Source organism: Rhineura floridana, chromosome 1, assembly GCF_030035675.1.
Source record: "Rhineura floridana isolate rRhiFlo1 chromosome 1, rRhiFlo1.hap2, whole genome shotgun sequence".
Classification (NCBI taxonomy): Eukaryota; Metazoa; Chordata; class Lepidosauria; order Squamata; family Rhineuridae; genus Rhineura; species Rhineura floridana.
Window position 1 is genome coordinate 163,492,690 of NC_084480.1, and position 15,507 is coordinate 163,508,196.

A 15,507-nucleotide genomic window follows, 5' to 3' on the forward strand; every position below is an offset into this window, starting at 1 on the left:
GATTACACTTGGCTCCAGGAATGACAGCATTCTTTTACCCTGAAAGAAACTTCAAGACCTAGCTTTTCAAATCAGGCAACAAATAATATATATATATATATTAATTTATTAAATTTACATCCTGTCCTCTCTCTAGAGTAGTGGGTTTTTTTTAAAAAAAGAAACTTTAATGAGAAATAAAAATACAAAGGAAAAAGAAGAAAGAAATGTAAGGTTACAGTGGTTTTCATATAGCATTCCAGGGGGTTCTGGAGTTCTTCAGAAGCTTGTCATGAATAAGCTTCAGGATTGGTAGCGGTGGACAAAATATTCTTAGACAGCTTGCCCATGACTTCCTGTGTTCTCTGCAATGAACAGCCACATGGAAGTGTGTGCTTTTAAGAGCAATAGACACACCCAATAGGCATATAATTAGTATTTTATGGAAACAGTACCATACTTCCTGGTGTCCTAGTGTCACTCAAGAAACTGTGTTCTCTAAAATGGGAAGCAAGTAGATAGGGATCATTGGTAGATTTGGGCGATTTGCTGTATATCAGCAATGGTTTCTGATTTCCAGTAGTTTTAACAATAGCAAACAAAATTGCAAGGAAAAAACTACCTTTGACATGGCTGAACTTGCATTTAAAAAATTATAGTGTTTCTCATCTATAATTGTTTTAACTGATTTTAATATTGTATTTTTACATTTTGAGACTTTATGGTGAAGGGCAGGTATAAAAATCTAAAACATAATAATAAAACAACATACATGTATTAACTGGTTGCCTTTAAATAAGTCTTTATGCAGCTCTGCAGGCTAGTTTTAAAGTAGGGTATTAATCACTGGTCTGTTATAACTCAGATGTAGATATGAAGGTTATCCCAATGTATGGTGTAGGATGTTGGAGACAGCTGGCTCCACCGAGTCAACATTATATATCTAACTGCCCATTAGTCACTACTCTGCATCTGGCTTTGGTTGGCAGACTTTTGGGTTCTAATAAAAATATAGAGCAGATCTCACAAGCCTGACACCAGCCCATTCTTGCCTAGAATGTGACCCAGAATCTTCTGTAATGCACAGGATCTCCTCAGACAAGCTAATGGGGGAGGGATTCCCTAAAAACCACTGTTCTAAAGAACTCAGAACCATCCTGTGAACAGATTAAGTCAATACTCACTCAGTTAACATTCTATTTTAAGCAAGAATGATAACATGAGCAAGTACTTCCACAATGAAACTCACTACTATGGCCACTATACCACACTAAGAATTCTGAATACCAGGCATAAGCCAAAAGCAACATCTTGTTTTGCCAGTAAGTCGCCCCAAAATCTGCCCAACAACCAAATCCCCATTTCCAGAAGGATATTACAGGCATACCCCGCTTTAACATACCCAATGGGACCGGAGCGTGTATGTAAAGTGAAAATGTACTTAAAGTGAAGCAATTATGTATGCATGTACTGCACTGCAATCGCCACTAGATGGCAGTGGCGTCATGCCATTAAGTGTCCGTAATTGCGACGCGCGTGTACGTTAAGCGGGGTATGGTGGCGTATGGAGCATGTATGTTATAGCGAGGCGACGTTAAGTGAAGCGACGTTAAGCGGGGTATGCCTGTATGTCTTCCACTGATGGTGGCAAGTCTCTAGCTCATTATAAATTTCTTGAATAAAAGCAACAGGCAAGCAACAGGGAAGCCAGTACTAAAACTGGGTTCTAGCTCCCTGCTCAGTCCTGAATTTCTCTACCTCTATTTACTAGGAATCATCAGGACCCTAGGGCTTCATAGGGCTTGCAATGCATTAAGAACAAGCCACTAGCCCTCAGAACTATGCTTTGAAGATCTGAATATTTCAGCACAATTGCTTGAGTACTTTTAAAGCAACTGGGTGGGACAGCTCTTAATTTCATGAGGGAGTAGCCAAGACAAGGTAGCTTTTCATGGTAGCTGACAGGGCAGCTAGGAATATCTTGCAAGACTCACTAAAGCTGCAGTTACCGTGAACACACTTGTTTTGTTTAAAGCCAATACACAAACAGGCAGCTTCAGTTTTAATTCCCCTCTCTGGTAAGATACAAAATATCTCTTTGGGATATCTGATCAACATCCCACCTCCTAAGTGGGCCTTTGTAGGAAGGACACAGCAAACACTTTGCTCTGCCAAAGATGGTTAACGAATGCTATGTTTATCACACAGAGTTCTCATTCATTCATTCAAAATGTTTGTATGACACTTTTTCTTCCACAAGGAAGCCCAAACAGCTGAACGTATAAAACTTTTTCTATCCAAGTTAGTAGCACCATAAAGATTAGTAATGAGGAGACTGGAAAGGAAGCAGTCTATACGTTAAGGCATTTGGGTAATGTCAGACCAAAGAATACACTGGAGAAAGACAACAAACCAAATGTCTAGGGCTAAACAGTTAGACACAAGAACTACAGATGTTAGAGGCGAGAATGTTCAGCAGCCGTGGAAAGGGACCTGGAAGTCGGTCTGGACTGCACTTAAGCTTTCCAAACCAGCACTGAGAAGGCATGACGGTAAAGAAATGCCCACTGATCAGGCATATCCTCATCTTTCCATAGCTGCTCAGGTTGCTGCCAACAGACACACCAAGGCGACAGACATACAGCAAGAGTGGTGCACTGCTGGGCATGGGCTGCTGCTGCAAACTATTGTTTTAACTCACTCAATTCACTTGGCAAGAGGAATGAACTCAAGACATTGGAAAGGAAGTCAGGTCAGATTTTCTTCCCTGTAAAGTATTTTTCTTAATTTAAAAGATTCCGAATCAGATGCCAGCCACATTTTAAATCTAATTGGCCAGAAGCCAGAAAAGAGGGGGCAAGACCTTGAGACAAATGTGGAGGAAGAAATAGAGAAAGACATATGGGGCAGTAGTTGAGTTTGTGGAGCCCAGTCAAGCGGCACCAGCCCAGGGGAATCAATTTCTGCAGCATCTTAGGAAAGAGAAGAAACTTGCCTGAATTGGCCTTTTTAGGGATTATGTTTACAGATTTGGAGAACGGGGGGAGGGGGGCAAGAAGTGTGCAGCAGGGCAAGTTCTGTGCAATAAGGGCAAGAGAAGCTCTCCCCTGGGAACCAATCTCCTTATCCTTTATCCTGCTGTTCCCCTACGACTATCCAGACAAGCTTACAAGAAGCTGAAGGAAGAAATACATAATATTTATTCAGGGCTCCTCACTTCCTCTCAAATGCAGCAGGATGAGTTCTATCATTTTGTCGCCTGAAAAACAAGTTTCACCTTCAAATGTCAGTAAAATCAAACACAGCCCAGCCAGTCAGATCTCCACCTTCCTTTTACTGAAGCACAATCCACATTCTCACAGCCAGCAATAGATCATGAACTGCATTGGAATTGGAGACATGGAGAATAAACAGGCCCTCAGGATGCTTTATGGCAGTGTTTCCCAAACTCCTGATAGCTGACATTCTTCTTGCCAAATTAAAAATTGGAGGTACTCCTCAATTTTACACACAGAAGCACGTGTGTGTGTGTAAAAAAGTAAGAATTAACTATCCCCAAAGGAGCCCACCCCATGTTCACACAACATTATCCTTAGAATATCATGAAAATGGATGTGTCAAAACTTTTGGACTCTTCAAGAAACTCAGGATATAATGAGAACTTCTGACAGGCTGCCTGGGATTCCAGGGGAAGGCTGTGCCACTGATTTTACACTAGCTCAGCATTCTGGTCCACTGGGTTAGAATACAGAACTCAGACACTGATTTCTTGTCCAGTGGAACTAGCATTTGAAAAGGAAACCTTAAATCTGAGCAGAATGAATGCATAAGCATTCAAGATGGACCAGCTAGCACACATGTCACATATGTACAATACTGCATAAAGCAATATTCCTGCATTAAGTACATGTGAAAATTATTTCCAGAATAGAATGAGCAGAGGAGTGTTTCTGCAACGCTTACTAAGAATTGTACCTCTCACTTGCATCCAAAGTTTCTGGCAGTTCCATTTTCTTGTAGAATCAATAATGTACCCATTTTATTGCCAACTGCAAGACTATCTCCCACAATACATCCTTCAGGGACTATGAGTTCAAAGGGCAATATTTTTTTAAATCATGTAACAATCAAAACCAAACCCATCCATCCAAATTTATTGGAAACTATTGCACTTAAAGGAAAAGCATACAGCAGTATTGGTCTCACCAGACAAGGCAAAGGAGCACAAAGTAATGATGGGGCAAGCAAATATCTTTTTGGTCCAAGAATTATAGACAGTAGCAGCAGTTGAGATGGAGATTTGTACACGTCAGGCTGGAAACCGACAAGGGATAACGCTGTGACAGTTGCCGACCAAGCTGAGCATATGGATGTAGCACATGATTCAATACTTCAGCTGCCACTTGAGTCTCAGCAGGCAGGAACTCAAGGTCTGAAGGGACAACTGTTGCTTTGCAGTCATTTACCAACATGATAACATTTGTGGGTGCATTTCTCCATAGAAGCAAATTGTAGGCATTCTTTTTAACTGAAATTGCTGTCACTGTTTCAGATGCAGAAAGAGTCAAGAAGTAATGCTTCTGAGTAGGTTAAATACTGACTATGCTGCAGAAGCTTCTTGATATGGCCACTTCCAACAGGTACTATATAGCAAACAAATGATGGTGGCACATGTGTTGCCCATGGACCGTATCTGGAGGACTGAGACTACACTATCTCATTTCTAGAACAGCCTCAGTTATATGCACTTCTAGTTGGGCCAGCTCTCTGCTCTCACCCACAGTGTTCATCAGCATGTGCACCAGGGATATCGAGTGTTATCCCTATCACCCACCCAATACTCCTTTCTTACACTTGGAGTTTAGGACTCCCCCTTATGTCATGCCCTGAACTTACTCTGCAAAGAGTAAATCTAGCACTGCAGAGTCATGTATCACATGGGAAAAGATTTCAAATAATTTTCTAGAAGGAAAAGAGAGAACATGGCCTGGAATGCCAGAGGAGAGCGCAGAAGCTCAAAACACTGCAGTTACCAGCCAAGGTTTACTGGCACGCACAGCTTCAAAGCTTGAGCTACAGATGCGCTTAGATGGAGTCCAGTGACAGGCAACTGAGACATGGAGCCTTAGCTATTAAAGTAAGGATGAGGCTACAAGAGCATGTGTGGCAATCCACCTTACCAAAGAGAGCACAATGAAAGGACAGAGCTCAAGAGGAGCTATATGGACACTGTCCCATTCCATTTCTGATAGAGTTCCAAGGACCCTGGGGTTAAAACCAAATTTTCTGAGGCTAAAATGAAGGGTTTAGAAAGCTACCATTCCCACTTAAAGGTACATTCATCACCCACTTGATAAGCCCAAGACTCAGCAGTGGCAGTTAAGTTTAGAGTTATGGTTCCCATGTCTGGATGTCCTGGAATACAATTTGAAGGCACTTGCTTTTCTGTACAATTAAGTGCACTTTGTTTGAGGCAGAGAGTTGACCCAATTTGGGGTTTTTTTGTTGTTGTTGTTCAAGGAAGTCTCCATCACCAGGTTTTACGAATCAATCACTAGCACAGTATACAGGTACTTACCAGTATCTCACCCTTTAGAGGTTGGCAAAATTAGTGGTGCAGGTAAAATAAGGAAAAAGCAGGATGAGGGGACAGAACAGTGAAGAAAACCAAATAATGGGAGTAGAAGGGGAAGGGAGAAGCAGGAAACACAAAAATGGTTGAAAAAAAGGAGAAGCAGAAAGAAACAGCAAAAGAAAAAAGTTACATGCTATTAATTATAATTGTACAGCGTTAATGTTTCATTACAGTCTTTCCAAACAAGAATTAACATATATATGCAAACTAACTTCCTGCAGCAAATTACATTTCCAGTACTGTGCTCAAGACCTGCCTATCAGATATGGAAGAGACTCAAGACTGAAAACATTCCTTTGGAGATTTCTAGTTGCATTCTTCTGTCTTGAAGTTTTTCTCTTCTATATGTGTTACAATTGGCATGGAGTTTTGGCTCTATCTGTAGGGGAAATTTATTCTGGTCGAGTTAAGCAGCAAACAACTTGGTGGAGGCACTGTGCACCTTGTGGCCAGCATTAAGTAATTTTCAGTTTTCAAATGACATAAGGCAAGAATGGCACCACCATTTTTAAAAATATGCCTTGCTCACAAGCCAGTTCAATTTTGTGCAACTATATAGTGTGCCCAACAGGCTGGACTGGGTATACTGACACTAGGTTCTACCAGTCTGAAAGAAGGAGACATATGCATCAGTACCTGATTTGGGATTGCTCTTTTCTTATTTGCTTGGGTGCTCCTTTGCTGTGCGCTGAAAGAAAAAGGACAAAAAGATGGTTTCACATTAAACATGCCTGCTGGGTGACACCCCCCACTCAAGGGTCCACTTACATGTTAGCTACACTGAGTAAGCAATGCATTCAATCATCTTAAAGTCAAGCCAAATTAGAGAGGTTACAAATGCAGAAAAACCAACACTTGCAGGAAAAGGTTCACCAGCAATGGGCCAGAGGAGATACATGCCATTCAACAGATTCTTCTCACACAGACTTCCTACACAGCCAGAGCAGTTCTGAAACACCCCACTTCAGATCTAAACTAGCAGGAAACAGGGCTTTGAAACTGGGACTGTTCACAACAGAGGCAAAAGACGTTAGGGATGAAGTGGAAGAAACCTCCTTCTCCAGCCCTCAGCTAAATCTTTACTTGAAAGAACCTGCCTCCTAGCATTTGGAGAGAACAACGCAGTATTTCAACCAATGCGGTATTAGAATATTAATCCTGTCCTGTGGCACTGCCAGTTTTTAAAGCTGGCAGCAGAATAATTCTGGGACACCATGATGGCTAGATGCAACTTGCCTCTCACCATCCAGTTACATGCACATGTACACAGAACATGCACATTTGCTGTATGTTCCATGGCTGTCCACTCAGGACTCTACAAATGTTGACATAGCTTACTAGCCCAGAAGAATTCGATTGGGCTAGATGATCTATCTGTTCAAACATTACATATAATTTTATTCTGTTTGAAATGGCTATCAGTTATAAGACAATTAAAAACTTCTGTATGTATTAATACAATTCCTTGTGCTAGGTATTTCTAACAAATATAAATTTAAGATACATAAAATGGCTAGCATTCATAAAACCATATATAAAACAATCATACATAACAATAAATGTCACTGTGCTGAACATATCCCAAACGCATTTCAGGTCTTCTTCAGTGGGAACTGTAAATTTTTATCAGTTTGCTTTTTATATGCATAATATTGAGTTATAGTTGGCTATATTTGTTCTCTACTTTGTCTGTAGGTCGTGCTTATTGTTTACAGGATCTAGGAATGCTAAAGGAGCACAACAACATTTAATTGATAAAAATTTACAGTTCCCACTGAAGAAGACCTATATAGGTTGAAATGCGTTTGGAGTATGTTCAGCACAATGACATTTTATTATGTATGATTGTTTTATATATGGTTTTATGAATGCTAGCCATTTTATGTATATTAAACTTATATTTGTTAGAAATATCTAGCACAAGGATTTGTATTGATACATATAGAAGTTTTTAATTACGTCTTATGACTAATAGCCATTTCAAACAGAACAGAATTATATATAATGTTTGAACAGAGAGATCATCTAGCCCAATTGAATTCTTCTAGGTTTGTTTAGGTTGGGTTTCTTTCCTTCTTGGTTTTAGATAGCGTGTTAGCCAACCATTATTTGCGGTTGCCACTGTGCCTCTTCCTTCTCCCTACTCCACTGGCACATGCAGAAGGCTTAGGAGAGGGGAACCTAAGAATATAAGAAAAGCCTGCTGGTCAGCCCAATGTCCCATCTAGTCCAGCATCCTGCCCTCACAGTGGCCAACCAGATGCCTGCAGACAGAACCTGAGTGCAAGAGCACTCTCCTCTCCTGCTTATGCTGGGATATGGAGAAGGTAAAAAAAAAAGCAGGAGTCTCTTCCCGTCTTTTGAATTTCTGCTCAACTGAAATTCCCGCTTTTTCTTAGTTTCTCCAATCTGCAGCTCAAATGGGATCTCCAGTGAGAGGATCTATGCGCTACTCCTTGCTAGAGGATTAGGGGTGCTTGCCATTGAAGAGATTTGTGGAAATCTGTTTCCACTGACCAATGACAATCATCACCACAGTCTTCATAAGACCCCTTCAACAAGTTCTTCAATAGTTAGACAAGCTAGACTCTAGACCTAGTAAGAATAAACTCTCACAGGCAGATACGCACCCAGCCGCCATGTGCTGCTCAGTGTAACAGCTGGAGAGATTGGGGAAAGTTTGAGGTATCCAGAGGGAAGAGCAAGGTGAAAAAAAGATATGAAGGAAAAAGCATGAACTGTAAATTAAACGTGAAGAGATACATGAATAAACTGAACACACGCACATTACATGAGAGGGAGACAGAAAATGGAGGAGGAAAGGGGGGCAGGCTACTTGCTGGGCTGATGCCAAATAGTATGTTTTAAAATTTATTTATGGTATTTCTAAGTCATCCTACAACAGATGTTCTCAGGGCAGCATTAAAGAAAAGGTAAACAAGTTTAAAGGGTTCAGGGACCTCTTACTGAGATCATATGCTCTTGGTGAAAAATCACAAGTCTTGAAAATTCTGCTTACAGCCCCCTATAAAGAAATCATGGGCACTTCATACATTACATTTGTAAAATGAACCCATCCAATGTTTTATGTGAAACAAGTAGTATTTTATCTTATAATCATTTTAATTTGACAAGCATGTCTATTTAATGCACACATTTGAAAGTACACTCGCAAAGGAATGATAATTGGCCACAAATTCTTAACACATGTCTAGTTTTTGCATCAAGCATCATATATACAAGTGTCTGTGCTGCGCAGAGATTGTGAGTGTGGGCACACCGCAAAAAGTTTCTGAATCTCAAAGAAGAAGTGAGTTCCCCTGGGGCTAGAACTACAGGAGCTAAGCTTGAGGAGCAGGGAAGGAGTGACAGAAGTACCTCGTGGAAATCTCTAGGGACATAGGAAAAAATGTTTCAGTCCCATTCTGGCAGCTCCTGTAATGGTGTGGAAAATTACAACCCGAAGGCAGAAGGACAACATATTGAGGAAATTGAAAGTACTCACAACTTAGAGTGATGAACCCTAAGGATGTTTCTCAGGGGTCACCTGTAGACAATTTCACCATTATAACTGCATATAGTTTTTGTATACGTTACAAATATGCATAGTATATATTATTACAAATGTACATAGTTTGTGACTGGCATGCGGTCTGCTTGCCATAAAGAATGAATAGAAAGGCATCAAGATAGACTGCTACAGACAGATCAGGAATCAGTTATTATAAAGGTACCAGAAGTAGAAATGGTATTAGGAAACAATCTCAAGATACTGGATTCCATGATTTAGGTAAGTAAAACATTCATAAAAACTACTAAGCACATGAGATTAAAGAGTTTAGATCTATTAGGCACTGGGAACATTTTGAGGAAAGGAGAAAGGTCTATGTCTTCAGGAAGCTGGGTTTGATAATTGTTTTAAACAAGCCCAATCAAAACATTCCATATATTAGAAAGCACACAAACCTGTCTGAAACAGTCAAGAAATATGTCTAAACAGCCTTGAATCACAGAGGGAAAGGGGCCATAGATGGACCAAAATGCAAATTTACAATGAGGCAAACCAAGAATAATTTGAGAAGCAAGTAAGAACCAATACAAAGAAGCAGAAAACTAGCTAGAGAGGGTGTACAATCCTTGAATAACAAAAATATGAAATAATACTGGAGGGAGTTGGGGAAACCGGAGACAACTGATACATTTTTACATCAGTGTTGGAGAGATACCCACATTTGAGTATCTGAAGATCTGTGTACATCAGAGGTGACAAGACAAAGATAAGTTTTTTTTAAAGTAATCACCAGGACCTGAGAGCATCATTCAAGTATCTGTCAAGTCTCTAAGTGATTCTGAATTGGCTGCTGCATATGAACGTCTAAGGTGCACTTCTAAGCTAAGAGTGTTTTTCAACATTTCCAATGGAAAAAAAGATGCATCCCTTTTTGGCATAGTTATATCAGACAGATATAGATTATAGACTATAACATGCTATACTCTGGGCCTGCCCTTTACTTCTAAAGTCACCACTGTGGTGATGGCATGTGTTATGTTCCATATTTTTGTATAAATCATTGTTGTGGATTTATTTCAATGTTTAGACCCTTAATCTATATAGTGACTTGTTACACACCTATACCTTTCTTTTAAATAGTGGAACAGACCAGTGTATTAGCATTTTTATATACCACTTAATGCATTCAGAGAATTTACAACTAACTGTAAATTGTTGCTTTTATGTTATTGTTAGTTTTTATTGTTAGTCTCTTAATGTTTTGATGTTTACATGTTCTGCTTTGTACGTCGCTTAGAGTGGCTGACAATTCAGCCAGATAAGCGACTAATAAGTCGAATAAATAAATAAATAAATAAGGTAAGTGAGGTTTTAATAGGTTGAGTATGGTAAGTAGTGGGAGTTGGGAGGGTGGAACGAGAGTATGGAATGTTGGTGAATGCTGCATGTAATTGGCTAAGTTAATGTGGAATAACAGATATTTGAAAGGTTTGAGAGTTGACGGATAGGAATTGTAATTGGAGGCAGATAGGTTTTGACTTTTTGAGGGAGAGGGTTGGAGGATATGTGTGGGTGTGAGGGGGTTGTAGAAGGTTATATATTATTATTATTTATTAAATTTATATCCTGCCCTTTCTCCCAGTAGGAACCCAGAGCGCCAAGTTAATATTAATTGATAATACAGTAAAGACTGTTGGAACTATATAAGGAAAGAACATATTTAGAAACCACGTGCTTGAGTACTTGAAATGTAAACAATCTTGCTTAGAAACATCTGTTAAATAAACAAACTTATTTGTTCTTTTTAAACATGCCTGGTTCTTGGCCAACTATTACAGTAGGGCTCTGCTTGTCAGCGCCCCGCTTTTCGGCATTCTGCTAATATGGCAGAGCCAGCGGGGCGATCAGCGTGGGAAACTCCAGCCACCGCGCTTCAGCTGACAGCGATCAGCTGTAGCACGCAAGCTCCTCGCGCTCCAGCTGATCGAGCAATCAGCTGTAGTGCGGGGAGCTTGTGCGCTCCAGCTGATCGCTGTCGGCTGGAGTGCGGCGGCTGGAGCTCCCTGCGTTACAGCTGATCGCTCAATCAGCTGTAGGGCGGGGAGCTCCCGCGTTACAGCTGAGCAGGGCCCCATTTTCCGGCGGTTTTCACTTTTCGGCGGGGGCCTGGAACAGAACCTGCCATATGAGTGGGGCCCTTCTGTACAAGAAAACAAGGGTGGTAACACATAAACAAAAAGGGGGAAACAGTATCAATGGTGGCAACCAAGTATCTGAGAAAGTAACTGTAGCAGGTTACAGAGGACCAACCCAGAGCTGTTATCTTTGAGAGTCATAAAGATACATGGGGTGGATGGGTGGGCTTGACGTGGATGTTTATAACAAGGGCTAGGAGAAATAGGCAGAGTCCCTAATAGCAGTTTTGTTATAAAGGGTGGTGGAAGAAAAGGGAAACCACATCTCCCTCTGCTAAAGGTGAAGGCAGGGATGGTGAAGTGACAGCAAGCACCCTGAATGTAACGCATCAGTTCTCTAACACATTGCGTAAACTCCCTATTGTCCTCTGGGCACAATGCAAAGTGGTGATGTTGTCTTGCAAAGCCTTGGACCCTATGTGCTTACAAGTGATTCTCTTTTCCTGTGTCCCAACAAGTCTTACAATAGCTCAACTGAAGCTGCTTTCAATGCTATTAGCACAAAACATCAGACCATCCCATACATAGAGGCATCCCATACATAAAGTGCAACACTTTCCTGGAAGACTTGTCAGATAACAGCTACAACCCTATCTGGACAGGGATAGCCTGACTTCTGTTGGCTGAATTCTGGTAACCTCTAAGTTAGATTACTGCAGTGCGTTATATGTGAGGCTGCCTTTGAAGACAGTTTGGAAACTGCACCTGGTGCAGAATTCAGCAGCCAGACTGCTCATCGGAATAAGAGGGTTTGAGCATATAACACCATTTCTGGCACAACTGCACTGGCTACCAATTAGTTTCTGGGCTCAATTCAAAGTGCTTAATGGCCTAATATTTCAAGGAACTCCTCTCCCTATACGTACCAACCCAGACCATGTGCTCAGTATTGGAGGCTCTTCTTCATGTGCCCCCTGCAAAGGAGATGTGGAGAATAGCAAAATGAGAATGGGCCTTCTCAGTGGAGGCCCCCCATTTGTGGAACGCTCTCCACAAGGAGGTCCGCCTGGCACCATAATTAGGCATCTTTAGGCATCAGACCCTCCGTGGCGCAGAGTGGTAAGCAGCGGTAACTCAACCGAAGCTCTGCTCACGGCCGGAGTTCGATTCCAACGGAAGGAGAAAGTTGAATCTCCGGTAAAAGGGGTCGAGGTCCACTCAGCCTTCCATCCATCTGTGGTCGGTAAAGTGAGTACCCGGCATATGCTGGGGGATAAAGAAAGACTGGGGGAGAAACTGGCAATCCCACCACATATATACGGTCTGCCTAGGAAACGCTGCAAAAAGTCACCCTAAGAGTTGGAAACGACTCGCACTACAAGTGCAGGGACACCTTTATCTTTTTTTTTTTAGGCATCAGACAAAAACATTTCTCTTTTCCCACCATTACTGTGGAAGGCTTTTGGAGGGCTTCTGTTGTGTAGTTTTCGTAAGTATTACTCCACCACCTTATGTACTATTTTTGTTTTTAACTTTTAAATTTTTTTTAATGTTTTACTTTTTTATTTTACTTTTTATTAACTGTAAGTCTCTTTGAGTGCACGTGTGTGTAGAAAGATAACTAACAAATTTAATAAATAAAATATATAAAAATAAAAGTGGGATAAGACCTTCCTTTCTTGTTTGGCTTTTGCTAGCTGGACACAACTTTGTAACAGAACAGGGTAAGAATCTAAATGAATTCATTGTAAGTGATAAAGTTTAAATCGTTGTGATTTTCATTTAACTGGCTTTTAAAAATATATGCATTTCTGAGTTACTTGCTCCAAGACTTGAGGAAGGAATGGTCGCAAATCAAAGCTAAGCATGGGCCTGCCCCTCTCCCTCCCTTCCTCCCTCTTCCTCTCTCTCTCACACACACTTGCTGTTATCTATTCATTCTTAAGAATTTGCTACTGAATTTCAAAACTTCTCAAAAATCTCAATCACACATTAGTTTCAGCTTCTAGTTATTCAAATTAATTTAACCCCAGTCCGAGATCTCTACTACCAGAAAGCAATTCTGCATTAAGAAAACATTTCAAGCAAAGAGTGCTGTTGCTTAATCCAAGTAGACATTCAGTCACAATATGTTCTCAGCTACTTGGCAAAAAACTTCTCTTCATTTCCCACATCAGTAGTACTATCTAGGCCACATAATGCTTCCCAGTGGCCTGCTTCACAGGCAGTGTTAAATCATAATTAATATTTAACCATGGTTTTATGTGAACGACCAGTACACTAGTACCTGGTTTGCTTCTTCTCCACTCCATCATGGGGACAACAAACCATAAGTGTGGGTTTGCACATAACAAACCAAGATTTTGCAGGGATTTTTGGGTAGCATGCATCAGCACACTGCTAATTCAAGTTAAACCATAATTAAAAATTTAATCGCAGTTTAGTATTATGTGTGAACCAAGCCAGTGTCTCTTGTATTTTACTTGGCAGCCGATGCTCACTTGGCAAATCCAATGAAGTCTTCATGGTTAGTGTTGATGTAGGACAGCTCTATGTCAATCAACAGGAGAATCTGGAGAGAAGGTAAGACAAGACCAGCTCAGTGGCATGAAACGAGTCATAAGAACAGCTCGTCTAGCCCACTCTTCTGTAATAAATAATAATAATACTCAGCCTGTGTAGAGAGCGTTGCCCTGAACATCTTTTTATGCATTCCACAATTCTAATTTGAATAGGTGGTGCTCCAACTAAATTACACGAGCAGAGCATAACACACAAGCAAAACTAAAAGAAAAATTGCTAAGTTCATCACAGATGAAGTTCCTTCACCAATGTCAGATCCTGAACTGTGAAATAAAATCTGGCCACACCAAACCAAATATTTTATTTGCTAATTAGCCTGTAGTCCAATACCACATTCCAAAAGCACCAAATGTAAACATCCTAAAATATCCTTTATAGACTTATCTAGTAAGACAAAGTTTTTTTAAAAAAAAACTTGTGCAGATGACAGAATGCAGAATGGCATATCAGACACATTTAACAGTGCAATCCTATCCCTGGCTACACTACAGAATGTCCCAGTGTGCTCAATAGACTTGCTCTCTAGTATGTCTTTGCAGCTCTAATGAGTGTTTGCAACTGTAGTGTAATTAATCTAAACAAGCATTTATGGAATAGGCAGCAGGAATCATACAGTATCCATGGAACTTCACTGTTCTTTCCAAGAGTTTCAAGACAAAATCAGATAAGAAACCAGAGGTTAACATTCTTCAGACTTAAGGTTTAGGACTTAAGGTGGATGTGATTTTGTGGGGATAGAGGACCAGAAAGTTTTTCCCCATTTGCTCTAAAGTAATAAACTTGAGAAATGAATTCTACAGCTTTGGAATCAAGTAGCAAAAATTCATTATCCTTAATGATTTGGCAAAATAGCCAAACTTGGAAAATTGGCTCTTGTGCAACCTGAACTCTATTGCTGTTATTGAAGGAAATGGTCTCCCCAAGTTAGCAATTTATTTTAGCAGTATTTTAAAGCTCAGTGAGTTAGGGGGGAAATCCATCACAAAGGGAGGAAGCGAATCATTCTCATCATATGTTGTAACCAAATGTTAATTTTATGCATGTTAAAAAAGTCTGTGAAGGGTATTTTAGTATTTTTATTAGGGATTTATAATAGATCAGATACACTTCATTTTAATTATTTATTATTTAATTTTTATCCCGCCCTTCCTCCCAGCAGGAATCCAGGGCGGCAAAAAAAGCGCTAAAAACACTTTAAAACATCATAAAAACAGATCTTAAAATACATTAAAACAAAACAGCATTAAAAACATTAAAAAAACAACTTTTAAAAAGGGGTAAAAACATTATTAAAAAACATATTAAGCAATTCTAACACAGACACATACTGGGATAGGTCTCAACCTAAAAGGCTTGTTGAAAGGGGAAAGTCTTCAAAAGGCGCCGAAAAGATAGCAGAGATGGCGCCTGCCTAATATTCAAAGGGAGGGAATTCCACAGGGCAGGTGCCACCACACTAAAGGTCCATTTCCTATATTGTGCAGAACGGACCTCCTGATAAGATGGTTTCTGCAGGAGGCCCTCACCTGCAGAGCACAGTGATCGGCTGGGTATATAAGGGGTAAGACGGTCTTTCAGGTATCCTGGTCCCCAGCTGTATAGGGCTTTGTACACCAAAACTAAAACCTTGAACTTGGCCCGGTAGCAAATGGGCTGCCAATGTC

At 40.4% G+C, this 15,507-nt stretch overlaps 1 protein-coding gene across 12 annotated transcripts in view; it reads right to left on the bottom strand.

Moving 5' to 3' along the window:
• The window catches only part of DNM2 (dynamin 2), a 100,575-nt gene that overhangs the window by 27,150 nt on the left and 57,918 nt on the right, over nucleotides 1-15,507 (bottom strand). For 4 of the 12 annotated variants that reach the window (XM_061583541.1, XM_061583522.1, XM_061583532.1 and 1 more), the window contains exons 12-14: nucleotides 13,762-13,832; nucleotides 6,251-6,302; nucleotides 5,558-5,569 (exon numbers count right to left, since the gene is read on the bottom strand). In XM_061583541.1, the coding sequence (XP_061439525.1) occupies nucleotides 5,558-5,569; nucleotides 6,251-6,302; nucleotides 13,762-13,832 (135 nt within the window). Of the gene's footprint in view, nucleotides 1-5,557; nucleotides 5,570-6,250; nucleotides 6,303-8,244; nucleotides 8,275-13,761; nucleotides 13,833-15,507 lie in introns of all 12 variants that reach the window. The other 8 variants (XM_061583571.1, XM_061583562.1, XM_061583581.1 and 5 more) reach the window with 3 other exon arrangements.